General features: G+C 39.3%; 1 protein-coding gene across 7 annotated transcripts in view; it reads right to left on the reverse strand.

The window, feature by feature from the left end:
* LOC125461445 (eyes absent homolog 1-like) overlaps positions 1–14,036 on the reverse strand; it is a 263,476-nt gene that overhangs the window by 95,806 nt on the left and 153,634 nt on the right. For all 7 annotated transcript variants that reach the window (XM_048550238.2, XM_048550236.2, XM_059652749.1 and 4 more), the window contains 3 exons: positions 12,357–12,537; positions 5,533–5,675; positions 272–355 (listed from right to left, as the gene is read on the reverse strand). In XM_048550238.2, the coding sequence (XP_048406195.1) occupies positions 272–355; positions 5,533–5,675; positions 12,357–12,537 (408 nt within the window). The remainder of the gene's footprint in view (positions 1–271; positions 356–5,532; positions 5,676–12,356; positions 12,538–14,036) is intronic.

Consider the following 14,036-nt stretch of genomic DNA (forward strand, 5'->3'; position numbering starts at 1 on the left):
TATGATCCCTTGTAAAAATGGCTTCCTCTAAATGCCAAACATTCAATTTTATGCCAGAGAAATGATTAAATCAACAACAAAATATTAACTTTCAATGGTTTCACGTAAACAAGAAGGCGTTGCCTTGATCGAATGACTGTATTACACTGGTTCTCAAGAGGTTAATTAAAGCCTGTGCATACCACATAAAACAGGAGGGCTAAATCTTTCATTTAGTAAATACACATATTCTTTGTCCTCCAAGGGATAGGGTTTAGAGTAAAGGTCCTACCTTTCCAAAACGGGTGGCATATGTCCCTGTAAGTAATGAATGGAAAATAATGATGGTTTCATCCAAATCCCAAACAAAAACTCGCTGTGAAAAAGAAAGGGAGAGGTTAGCTTTGGTTATAATTTGAACTAAACTACAGTATCATTAGTCTTTAAATGCGGGTTCATGTAATTTCATATGTTGGAAGCTGAATTAAGAATCTGGCATCTGCTTGTCAATTATTTGGAGCTGGTGAGGTATGAAGTTATGCTTGTTCAAAATCAACAATGCACCTCTGGAATGGCAATTTATTAAACCAGCAAGAAGGGAAGGTGAATTAGAACTGGGATCAATGCCTGATAAATCTATGAATATGATGAAAGAAAAGATTTCCTTGAAACAGTCAATCATTTTCTAAAGTCACCTTCACAATAGAATATCACAACTGTTCTAATAAACAAATGCACTGTTTTTCAATGTTCGTGGAAAATGGATGAATCTCATGTCCCCAAAACACTGCTAAAATCCTGAAAATCCCATCGTCATATGCAATAAAAATGGAATTTCAGTCAGTCAGTCACCATGATCCAATAGCCCTAATTGTAAACAGACGGAGTCCTGGAACTCAATCCCCAAAACGCTGGTTAAAAAAAACATAGAATCCTATGTAATTAAACCAGAATTTTGCTTTTTGAGTTTATTGGAAAAAAAGTGCCCATGGAAATAAGCTATACAATGGAATTGTGAAATATGTAATGGGGTTGAATGGACAAACAGCCTGAGTGTCAGTTTTTCTTTATAGAATACCTACATTCTGGATGCAGACTATTCATCCCATAGAGTCTGCACCAATTCTCTGGGGAGCTTTCTACCCAGACCACCCCATCCCTCTTACCCACCTAGCCTACACATCCCTGAACAATTTAGCATGGCCAATCCACCTAACCTGCACATCTTTGGACTCTGGAAGGAAACAGGAGCACCTGGAGGCAAACCCACACAGACACAGGGAGAATGTGCAAACTTCACGCAGACGAACGCCCAGGGGTAGAATCAAACCTGGCTCCCTGACATCATGAGGTAGCAGAACTAACCACGGAACTACCATACCACCCTCTGTTTCATGTGCAACACAACCAACAATTCCAGATTTTTCCAAGGCAAGCTCATACACAGAACAGGATTATTCTCTCAGTTCTCACTCAGCAATATAGAAAAGGACTGATGTTCCCACTAAAAGAAATAGTTGTATTTATGTAGCTCTCATTATGTCCCAAAAATGACTCAGACACATGTGCTGTGCAGTAGTTATTGTCATACAGATGAACACAATAGCCACTTTCTACACAGCAGGATCCCAAACAGAACACTGCAATGATAATCAGTTAATGCATTCCCGATGATGTTGGGCAAAGAAAAACTACTTGTTAGGGTTTGAAGAACTCCCCAATCTCCTTTGAAATAGTGCAATGTGGAATGAATTTGTTTTATGCAGTACTGTAGGATGGCCAGTATTGAATCAGGTGTGTGGTGTACATCTGTGCTGAACTCATTGAAAATGAAAATCAGGAGAGGTGTATAACGAATACCTGAGTTAATATCACTTGATTTTCAGTATTATCCGAAGTCAGTAGTATTCTCAGGTAATCTTTAACAAATGATCCTAATTATGGTAGGTCAGTATAATTCTTTCACCAAAGTACAGCCTCTCCAAAAATGCAAAACACCCTCCCTACTGCAAGAGATTACTTGCAAAGATTATCTACTCACATCCCAGAACTGGTCATCAATCAAGCTTTTTCTAACTCAATAGTGTGAGTACCACTATCTGAGTTGAGCAGGCACCCAGCACAGAGTAGGAGAGGAATGTAGGCAAAACCAGTTTGACTATTCGGTATTACAGAGTTCAAGCTATAACCAGAGATTTTCAATAAACTTGCATTTACACCAATTAGCTGCTCATTTATATTGCTATGACAGCCTGTTGTCGAGTAAATTATAAGCACTTGCAAAGCTTATGAGCAAATTTCAAAGTAAGGTCACACAAGTAGTTCTAATGAGAGGGCTACTTTAATCTTGAGGAAATAAATCGACGGATATATTTCTGTATGCATAGCTATATATACCTTTGGATACAAAGTTATTTATAAAGTCATACTGCACAGGGCTCTCTGGAAATTTCATTCCAACAGTGAAACAAAAGTTTAGTGACAAATTCACTGACCAGATATTTTTCTAGAAATCATATAGATTCTAACTGCATTAATATTGAAAAAAATATATTACAGAAAGGCATTAATGATCAACGTCACAAAATCACTCACTTTCTAAAGAACTTGTAAATGATAGCTCATGTGAATGTATGGGAAGGGCATGTGATGGCCACACTATGTCGCAATGGCCACATTAAAGAGAAATGCCAGAGGGGACTATTAAAGAGAAAAGATGAAAGGATGAAAAGGATATGTCATTGGGCATTTTAAAGGGACATCTTGCAGAACACATTAAAGGTAAACTTTAAAAGACATGTAACAGATACAAATTTAAGTCAAATGAAACAGCGTGCCATCTTTTAAAAGTGATCTAGGTCTCGTCATGTCAACGCATGAAAGTAAGATACCACTAGTTCATTGAATCTTTTCAAAATGCGCAGCTTCAGAATCTAATCAAAAAGGCACCATCTTGAAAAACTAGTACATATGTAGAGTATGATGATTAGATTTAAGAAAACATAGTCAATACTGCAAGTGAAATCGAACTATCATCAAATGACAGGACCAAAGCTTAATGTGCCATTAGTTGCTTTTTCTAATTAAAGTCCTTTAATAAACAGGGGCTGCAATATGACAATCAACAATGTTCTAGTTTTCATTACTTAGACATTTTACATTTTCTGTTTAAATACTAAATTATTTAAACTTTAAACATGGACAAACATTGGCTTTAAATGTGATAATGTCACACTAAAGTAGCACATCCTTTATATATAAAAGATTGGGAAAGCAGTAGGATAGCTAGCTAGTATCAGCTAGCTAGTTTAGACAGAAATTTCCTTTGTTATGGGCTTTTGCAGAGATTACTTGACCTATCACAGGCTTAGAAAATATAGAGATAGAAAGTGAAAGCTGCATCACAATATTTGATTGACATCACTGTAATGCCGCAACATTATAACATAATGACAATTGCATTGCTGCACCAACTTTTATGGGATGGGGATATTACTGGCTAGGTCAGCATTATTGTCCATGCCTGATTCTATTCTAGGCCAGACAGCAGCTTCCCTAAAGGTCTTTAGTGAACCAGAGGGTTTTTAATGACAATAGTTGCTATTAGATTTTTAATCCCAGTGTTACTGTGGATTCATATTTCACCATCTGCCACAGTTATATTTGAACCTATAGCCCCAGAAATTAGTCTACGGTTTTGAATGTGTAGTTCAGTGACATTACCACTCTATCATTGCTTCCATGTTGCATTAATAATTCTAGAACCATAGTCTCGGTGTGCCTACTGTCCCTTTATGATTCTTCATTTGACCTAAATGGACCAAGCCAGTTAGCAATACAGAGCCAATTGCTGCTTTCCTCCACCATTCCCTTGTGGAAATGACCATCAGCAGAAACTGCATCTGTGCGCAGTGAATATTAGGCTTATGTTAGTGAAGGAAACGCACTCTATGCTATTTTACATGCTTTATACATTGAAATCAGGATCTATCTGTGAAACATAGGTGACCATACCCTTTTGAAAAAGACACCACATCCCCAGAAAAAAAAACAGAACGTATGCAAGTGAAGAGCTTTCAGAAAAACTGCCCAATAAAATTCAGAGACACTCTGTCAGCCAGACCCCATTTCCGTCAGGATGCATGCATACTATTGGAGGGGATGAATGGTTTCCAAAATTACACAACTAAGCAAAACATGAGAGAGGGATAAACCAGGAAATTACAAGCACAAAATAAACTTTTATTTGGAAAGCCGTGAGCTAATCGAGGAGAAGTGGCTTGGATTTCCTAATTTTAATTGAGTTTGGCTAACTTAAATCAATTTTTTTTGATGAAGTATGAAGAAGGGTTGATCATGACAGTGTGGTAGATATTACGTAAGTGGTACTTCAGAAGGCACTTGACAAAGTGCTAGGCAAGAGGCTTATGAAGAAGTTGAAAGCCATAGAATTAAGGAGAAAGTGCCTTTATGGACATAATATTGCTACATTCATTGAAGCAAAGGGTGGTGATGGATGTTATCCAGGTAAAGAGGTGTTTGGTAATTCTGCCTTCTGCAGGTCATTTTGAGGTACATTGCTCTCTGTGATGTTAATAAGCAACCCAGATGTCTAGGGTGCCACATCTAAAAGTTGCAAATTCAACGAAACTTGGTAAACTAACAGATTGTGATGAGGTAAATTATAGATTTCAGGATTAATTTGATGAGATGATGAAATGGACAGAAGCACAGGAGATTAAATTCAATGCAGAGAAGTGTGAAGTGATGACCTTCGAGAGGGCTAAAATGGAAAGATAGTATACTATAAATTAAATAATTTTGATTAGGTGTAGCTTATACAAAGACCTTTAAAGGTGGTAGTGAATTTGCTAAGGTGGATAAAAAAAGCATATGGGTGTTTAGGTTTATAAATAGATATAACAGAGATTCCAGCAGCAAGTGGTGATTGTGAGGAGGGTATTACTAAGCAGGGTATTACAGACCAAAAGCAAAGATATGGATTTTAATATGATTGCTTTTTTGAAGATTCATGAAGGGCTGAATGGCTTTCTTCTGTGCTTTAAGTTTCAATAATTCTATGCTGTGGCAAGGGTACAATGCCTGTCACTTTATTTGCCAGTGGAGGTCAGATAAACCCTCTCCTTTCACTTACCAAGGTTTAGTATAATGCCTGACATCAGCAGGGCATTTCTGGGCAGGCATAAGTACCGCACACTGGAGCTTCTGCCAGTGATGGGGAGAAATGTGTAGAAAGCTTGGACCTATAGCTCTATATTGGTTTTATACTGTAACTTCATGTTAACTGCCTCACACTATAACTCTCCAATATTACATTCATAATGGTCCAGTGTGGTTTGTGATGTTGCAAGTGTAGTATCAACTGTCATGTTACATCTCGACTCCTGTGACTCCTTAACACTGCAATACCAACTTTAATGTTGTGATAAATGATATGCTGGGATCGCTGACAGATTATAACTAACATCACAACTCAGTAATACTGTTGGAAACATCAGAAAGATTTGGTTAAGTCTGATGATTAGTTAGTACCTCAATGTCAGTGTCTAGTAGAGGAGAAGGATCATTGTTCCTTTTTGATCTTCCACGTAACTTTCCATCTGAACTTCTCCGTTGTCGATCTGAATCCAAATCTTTCACAGGAGTTCTAGCGCGACTGACAGTATTGTAATCTCCTGAAGAAAGCAACACAAACTGTTTAAAACATCTAGAAAGCCAATGGGGATCCTTCAAGTTTCACAGTGTTGAAATATTGAGGTTAAGTTTGTCACTTGAAGAATATGAAAACACAAACTGGCCCAGTTACAACATAAGGATGGGCTTACATCACTCTCTTGCAACGGGCATTACAATACTGTATAAATACACCGGTGCAACTGTATAATGTAAAGCGCTGCAGAACCTGCTTTATTGGTTAGAGTCAATCCATATGAACTGTATTGTTTGCCGCAGAGATAGACTCACTCTGTATTAGTTGTTTGCCTTTCGATAGGGACTCTTGTGATTCGTCCTCACCACATTGGTTACAATTATTTTCCATATTGATTCATGTTACTGGGTATAGTTACTTGCCATACTAGAACTTTAATCTCCCTGCATTGAGCATAAACACTTATCACATGGACTGTGTTGTCACACAATAATATAGTAATGATTGCCAGGTGATGAGCTACTGTAACTGGTTCACATTTGAATTGCTGAGATTTCTAATCCATTTACCACATGAAAGTAACTTAGCATTTTTTTTTACCTGGGCATTATCATCCTAATGTGCTACGGGGATCTTTGAATATTGGCAACACAGAGTATGTCCTTCTCATATGGACTCCCTTCTCACATTCTTTGACTTTACACAATAAGTGTTGATTAAGAAGAACATTTATAGAGGGCTCTATTCAAGCCAGACTGATGTATACCAGGTTTTCATGTGAAATGAATTACCCAGAGCAATTAAATTCATCAACATATTCTGTTTCGCTCCTGTTTCTTAAACCTCTAGTGATCCAGCTCATTTAGAGTCTCTCAACTCTATTAACACCTGCTGAAGTAACAGTTTATTAAAGCTCATCACTTTTAACAAAGAGGTCACAGTATTTTCATTGGAATAATACAACTCAAGTTAGCATTAAAATTAATTTGTGATTAAAAATAGAGCTAAAGACAAAATACGAGTCATATTCTTAGTATTTGTTTTCTACATTGCTGCAGGGAAAGATAACACATTTTAGTACTGTGTCATTACTTTACAGTTTTCAGATATTATTTCAACTGCTCTATATTCTTGACCCACTTGCACCCGGCAGATAGGGTGTGCCACTTCAAGGCTGAGTTGAGTAGAATTTTTCCTCTCAGAAGGCTGTGTGACTTTGGAACACTGCCTCAGAAGAGGGTGGAGACTAAGTCATTGAAATTGAGAAAGATGTATCACAACAAGGGCACTGAAAACTATTAGATCATCCTAGAAGAACAGAAAAATATGCTTTTGTTCTGCACATAGTAAGGACGGTTGATGAGGGTAATGTATTTGCCATACTCTACATGGATTTTAGCAAAGCTTTTGATGGGGTCCCTCATGACACATTGGTCATAAAATGAAAATTCCATTTGATACAAAGCAAAGTGGCAAGTTGGATCTAAAATTTGATCATAGGTGGGAAGCAAAGAATAATGTTCGATAGATATCTTTGAGACAGGAAAGCTGTTTACAGCAATATGTTGTAGAGATCAGGTGAAGACCCCCTGCATTTTTTAATGCATACGTCAATGATTTGAACTTGAACATAGGCAGTTTGATGGAGAAGTTTGCAGACAATACAAAATTTCACCGTGCAGTTGCTAACGAAGAAATATGGAGATTGCAGGAAGAATCAATGGACTATTTAGGTGAATGATGCAGTGGCAAACATTAAGAAACATAAGGTAATGCATTTGAAGAAGGCTAGCAAAGCAAGGGAACATAAGGTGGAAGCTAGGCACAAAAGAAGCTTTTTTTTCTTCTAATTGGAAGGATATGATGGGTGAAATCTTGGAGAGGTTCGTGCTGTGGTCTCAGATTTTCATAATTTGCATCAATGCAAAGAGCAAAGGCACGATAACTAAATTTGCTGATGACATAGAGATAAGCAGTAAAGTAATTTGTGAAGAGGATTAAAAGGATGCAAATGGATACAGATACATCGAATGGGTAGTAATCTGTCAGATGGAGCATATTGTGAGAAAATGCCAAGTTGTTCGCCTCAGCAGGAAGAATAAATAAACAGAGTACTACAAGAAATGGAGAATGACTGCTGAATTCTGAGCTGCAAGCAAAACTAGATTTTGTTCCAACTGAGTCACAAAATGTAACTATGTAGGTATTACATATAATCAGGAAAGGTAATGGAATGCTATCATTTATTATGAAAGGAATTGAACATAGAAATAAGGATTTTAAGCTTCACTTATACAGGATGTTGGTGGGATTACATCTTGAATACAGTGTGCATTTTTGAGGATCTCCTTATCTAAATAAGTAAATGCGATAGAGGCAGTATCAGGAAAGACTGGACAGGCTGGGATGGTTTCCACTGGAGGTCAGAAGAACGAAGGATAACTTGATTTAAATACATAAGATCCTGAACTATCTTGAAAGATGAGTATGGAATTAATATTTCCTCTTGTGGGTTAGTGTAGGATTAGAGAATACAGTTTATAAATTAGGGCTCACTGTTTTAGGATAGAGTTAGGGAGAATTTGTTTTCTCTCAGAGGGTTGTATGACTTTGGAACTCTGCCTCAGAAGGCAATGGGGATGGTGATCACTGAATGTTTTTAAAGCAGAGGTAGACAGATTCTTGTTAAGCAAGTGAAACAAAGGTTATTAGTTGGTAAATGGGGATGACAAAGAGATCAGTAATAACCTTACTTAATGACAGGGCAGATTCCATGGGCTAAATACCTGATGTCAGCTCCTAATTTGTAATAAATGGTAAGATATTGCGAAGTGTGCAGAGAGGCAGAGAGACCTTGGAGTACAGGTTTATACATTCCTGAAGATAGCTGGGCAGGTAGATAAGATGTACAATAAGGCACATGGGAATTTGCCTTAATTAGCCAAGGCATAGAATATAAATCAAGGAAAACCCTAAAGCTTTTTATAGGTATGTAGGAATAAAAGAATGACTAGAGTAAGATTAGGGCCAGTCAAGGACAGTAGTGGAAAGTTGTGCGTGGAGTCCGAAGAGATAGGAGAGGTGCTAAATGAATATTTTTCATGAGTATTCACACAGGAAAAAGACAATGTTGTCGAGGAGAATATGGAGATACAGGCTATTAGACTAGATGGGATCCAAGTTCACAAGGAGGAGATGTTCGCCATTCTGGAAGGTGTGAAAATAGATAAGTCCCCTGGGCCAGATGGGATGTATCCTATGATTCTCTGGAATGCTAGGGAGGAGATTGCAGAGCCTTTGGCTTTGATCTTTATATCGCCATTATCTTCAGGAATAGTGCCAGAAGACTGGAGGATCGCAAATATTGTCTCCTTGTTCAAGAAGGGGAGGAGGGACAATCGCGGTAATTACAGGCCAGTGAGCCTTACTTTTGTTGTGGGTAAAGTGTTGTAAAGGATTATAAGAGATAGGATTTATAATTTGATAAGAATAATTTGATTAGGGATAGTCAACATGGTTTTGTGAAGGGTAGGTCATGCCTCACAAACCTTATTGAGTTCTTTGAGAAGGTGACCAAACAGGTGGATAAAGGTAAAGCGGTTGATGTGGTGTATATGCATTTCAGTAAAGCATTTGATAAGGTTCCCCACAGTAGGCTATTGCATAAAATATGGAGGCATGGGATTGAGGGTGATTTAGAGGCTTGGATAAAAAAATTGGCTAGATTAGATTCCCTACAGTGTGGAAACAGGCCCTTCAGCCCAACAGGTCCACACTGCCCCTTGAAGCATCCCACCCAGCCCCATTCCCCTATAAGCCACACACCCCTGAACAATATGGGCAATTTAGCATGGCCAATCCACCTAGCCTGTACATCTTTGGACTGTGGGAGGAAACCAGAGCACCTGGAGGAAACCCATGCAGACACAGGGAGAATGTGCAAACTCCACACAGACAGTTGCCTGAGGCTGGAATCAAACCCGGGTCCCTGGCACTGTGAAGCTGCAGTGCTAACCACTGACTCACCATGCTGCCCTCCAATTGGAAGAAGACAGAGGGTGCTGGTTGATGGGAAATATTCATCTTGGTGTTCAGTTACTAGTGGTGTACCGCAAGGATCTGTTTTGGGGCCACTGCTGTTTGTCATTTTTATAAATGACCTGGATGAGGGCGTAGAAGAATGGGTTAGTAAATTTGCAGATGATACTAAAGTCGGTGGAGTTGTGGATAGTGCAGAAGGATGTTGCAGGTTACAGACGGACATAGATAAGCCGCAGAGATGGGCTGAGAGGTGGAAAATGGAGCTTAACGCAGAAAAGTATGAGGTGATTCAATTTGGAAGGAGTAACAGGAATACAGAGTACTGGGCTAATGGTAAGGTTCTTGGTAGTATGGATGAGCAGAGAGGTCCCAGTGTCCATGTACAAGATCCCTGAAAGTTGCCAGCTAGGTTGATAGGGTTGTTAAGAAAGCGTACAGTGTGTTAGGTTTTATTGGTAGAGGGATTGAGTTTCGGAGCCACGAGGTCATGTTACAGCTGTACAAAACTCTGGTGTGGCTGCACTTGGAGTATTGCGTACAGTTCTCGTCGCTGCATTTGAGGAAGGCTGTGGAAGCATTGGAAAGTGTGCAGAGGAGATTTACCAGGATGTTGCCTGGTATGGAGGAAAGGTCTTATGAGGCAAGGCTGAGGGACTTGAGGCTGAGAGACTTAGAGAGAAGAAGGTTAAGAGGTGACCTAATAGAGTCATACAAGATGCTCAGAGGATTAGATACAGCTTTTTCCTCGGCTGGAGGTGGCTAGCACGAGGGGACATAGCTTTAAATTAAGGGGTGATAGATATAGGACAGATGTCAGAGGTAGATTCTTTACTCAAAGAGTAGTAAGGGCATGGAATGCCCTGCCTGCAACAATAGTAGACCCACCAAGTTTAAGGGCATTTAAATGGTCGTTGGATAAACATATGGATGATAATGGAATAGTGTAAGTGAGATGGGTTTCAGTTTGGTTTCACAGGTCGGCGCAACATCACGGGCCGAACAGCCTGTACTGCGCTGTAATGTTCTATGCTCTATAACAGCAGAGACATTATGCTGGAACTGCATAAAATGCCAAGGGTGTCACTGCTGGAGTGTCATGCGTCGTTCTGATCATCTCATTATCATAAAAATTTAACTGTATTGGAGAGGATGCAGAAGAGATTTAGACTAGAGAATCTTAGTTATCTGCGGGAGTGGGGCACGGGGTAAACTAGGGATTTTTTTCTTTGAGACAGCGGAAGCTGAAGTAGGTGTTAACTGAGGTGTATCAAATCCTGAGGGATCTAAGGAAAGTAGGAATGTCCCTATTTGTCCCTAATCCTTTTGGAAAAGTTGTCCACGACCAGGAAACATAGACTTAAACTAAGAGGTAAGAGGCTCAGTGTGGATTTTTATCTCCAGAGGATAGTGGAGTTTTGAACTCACTGTTTGAAAGAGTGACAGAGGCCAGAATCTTTTTACTATGTAAAAAATTCTCGATATATACCCAAAGCTGCCTGGACTGGACGGCAGGTCTTATGAGGAAAGGTTGAGAGAGCTAGGGGCTTTTTTCATTGAAGTGAATATGGATGAGAGGTGACTTGATAGAGGTTTACGAGATGATGAGAGGCATAGATAGAGTGGGTAGTCAGAGACATTTTCGCAGGGTAGAATTGACTATTATGAGGGGGTATAATTTTAAGATGATTCGAGGAAAGAATAGGGGTAAGTTGTTTACACAGAGAGTGGTGGGCATGTGGAATGCGCTGCCATCAGTGATAGTGGAGTCAAATACTTTAGGGATTTTTAAGCGACTCTTGGATAGGCACATGGAGGATAGTAAAATGTAGAGTATGCAGAATAGATTGATCTTAATAATAGGTCAGCACAACATCTGGGCCTAATGGCTTGTACTGTGCTGTACTGTTCTGTGTTCTATGTTCAAAGTATCATACAGATCAAGAGCTTCGGCTTACAAGTAAGGATTTGGCTGGATGGCTATTTGTTGGCCTGTGTGGACACAATGGACCAAATGGCCTTCTTCCAACCTTTATATTTCCAGGTTCCAATGATTTGTTTACTGGAGGAGCAGGATATGGTACTATTACATAGAAAAAATGGGAGCCCTTACTCCAATATGAGGGGGAACTGACATTAAGAGCAATGGTGTTTCAAATTGCAATTCCATTTTAAAAATCAGAAAACCAAATAAAAAGGTTTTATTTTAATGTAGATATTATTGAGAGTTGTGTGTTGAAATCTTTGAGAATGGTCTTTTGTGGTGCCGTCATTCATTTGGTTGCTGACGCTGTTGAGTGAGAGCTTTCCCTCTTCCCACTTTGCTCATTTAAAAACAATCCATAATATGTGAACATTGCTGCCATGAGCAGCAAATATTGCTGATCTAATTGCCCTTCAGAAGGTGGTGGTGAGTCATTGAAAGTTTTTTCTGACTGATAGCAAATGCCTTCCCAGCATTAATATTCAGATGTGATTATGAAATCTTTTGGACTAAGCTCTCCTTGCCTCTTCGCATTTTTAATTCTTGACTTTTGTTTCTCCTCTTTATCCACAGCTGCTGGCATTTGTTGCAGGATTGACGTATTGAAATGATTTCACCCAAGACTATGTGCTCAAGTTATGGGAGTAAGTAAGAAACCGTTGAAGATATATGCTCTGCTCTTACCTGACACTGATTCTGCACTCGTTTGATTAGTTATAGCAATCGGTGGCTCCGGGATCTGATAAGTCATTCCAGAAATGGCTGAAGGGCTAATGTTATTTGCGGTTACGTATGGAGAGCTGTATGCAGAACTGTAATACTGTGGATACTGTCCCTGTGGGAAGCCTGGATATGCAGTATATTCCTTAGAAAACAGAAACCAGCATGATTTTAGCATGATATTCAAAAGAAAAGTCACCTCAGTACAGTCAATGTCAGTGGTTTTCTGCTGGAAATAAATTGCCAACATCTTAGTTGTGGGTACCATGTCACAGGATGTTCTGAGTTACTCGAAGCACGGTAAGGTTTGGAGGTGACGTCCTTCAAAGTCTGCCTGGCCAGGAGACACCATGTGGGACTGGAATTAAAATACAGGACCTCAAAGCTATTTCGTTGGCTGGAACAGAACATCCTCTGCAGATACTTAGCTGTGTAGAATTTGAAAGCCAGCCTACCATGGTACTCCTGCACACTCCAGCAATTGTCAACAATGGAAGCAATTCAGGATTTTTCCAACATTTTTGCTTATTGATTATGAAAATGTTGTAGTTAGGAGCGAAACAGTTGATAAGTAACATTCATGTCAGATACATGCTAGGTAATGACCAACCCCAACAAGAAAGAATCTAATCATTATCCTGCTGATGTTCAATTGTATTAGCCTCACTGAATCCCCCGCTAATCTGGGGATTACCACTGACCAGAAACTCAACTAGACTGGCCACATAAAAGTAGTGGCTACAAAAGTATGTCAGCAGCTAGGAATTCAGTATCCCCAGTCACTACCTACAACATACAAGTCAGAAGGACCTTGGAGTATCTTCACTTGCCTGGTTGAGTCAGCTCCAATAAACAACAAATGGGCCTAAATGATTTACACCTATTAGCCACCTTCAACATTCTTTGCCCCTTCATCACCGAAGCACAGTGAGGCCCACCTACAGGATGCACTGCAGCAACACTTTCTTCAAGAGCACCTTCCAAACCTGAAACATCTACCATTTCAAAGGACAAAGCCAACAAATGAATGGAACACCACCACCTCCATGTCACACACCATAATGAATTAGAATTATACTGTTATTCCTTTACTGCTGCTGGGTCAAAATCCTGAAACTCCCTTCCTAACACCACTGTCAGTAGTCCTACACCCTAAAGGACTGTATTGGTGAAAAGACTGCATTCTCCACAACAATTAAAAATGAGGAATAAATTCTAGCTTTGTCAGTGATGTCCATATCACATGAATACAAAAAAAATGATAATAAAGTGAGTGCTGACATTCGAGTTGCAGAGGGAAGATGTATATTGTGGGAACAGTCATGGCAGACACCAGGAATGAGCAAAGGAGTGGGCAATTTGTGAGGAAATCACATAATGTAATCTCCAAATTTATATCCAATTAGAGCTGGAAATTTTACCATAGATGGAGACAGAATGGACTGGAAAGTCCCAAAAGGTAAATACAAGAATTTATAGGTAGGGGCAAAATCAGTGTTCCCCAATAGACAACTGTGTAGTTCCATCATTGTTTGTCTATCACTGGATGCAGCTCAATAGGATTCAATTCAAGACACAAAATGGCAACAGACTTTCAAACCCTGATATATGCTATGACACTATTATAACAATAATGTCAACAAT

Source organism: Stegostoma tigrinum, chromosome 19 (genome assembly GCF_030684315.1).
Source record: "Stegostoma tigrinum isolate sSteTig4 chromosome 19, sSteTig4.hap1, whole genome shotgun sequence".
Classification (NCBI taxonomy): Eukaryota; Metazoa; Chordata; class Chondrichthyes; order Orectolobiformes; family Stegostomatidae; genus Stegostoma; species Stegostoma tigrinum.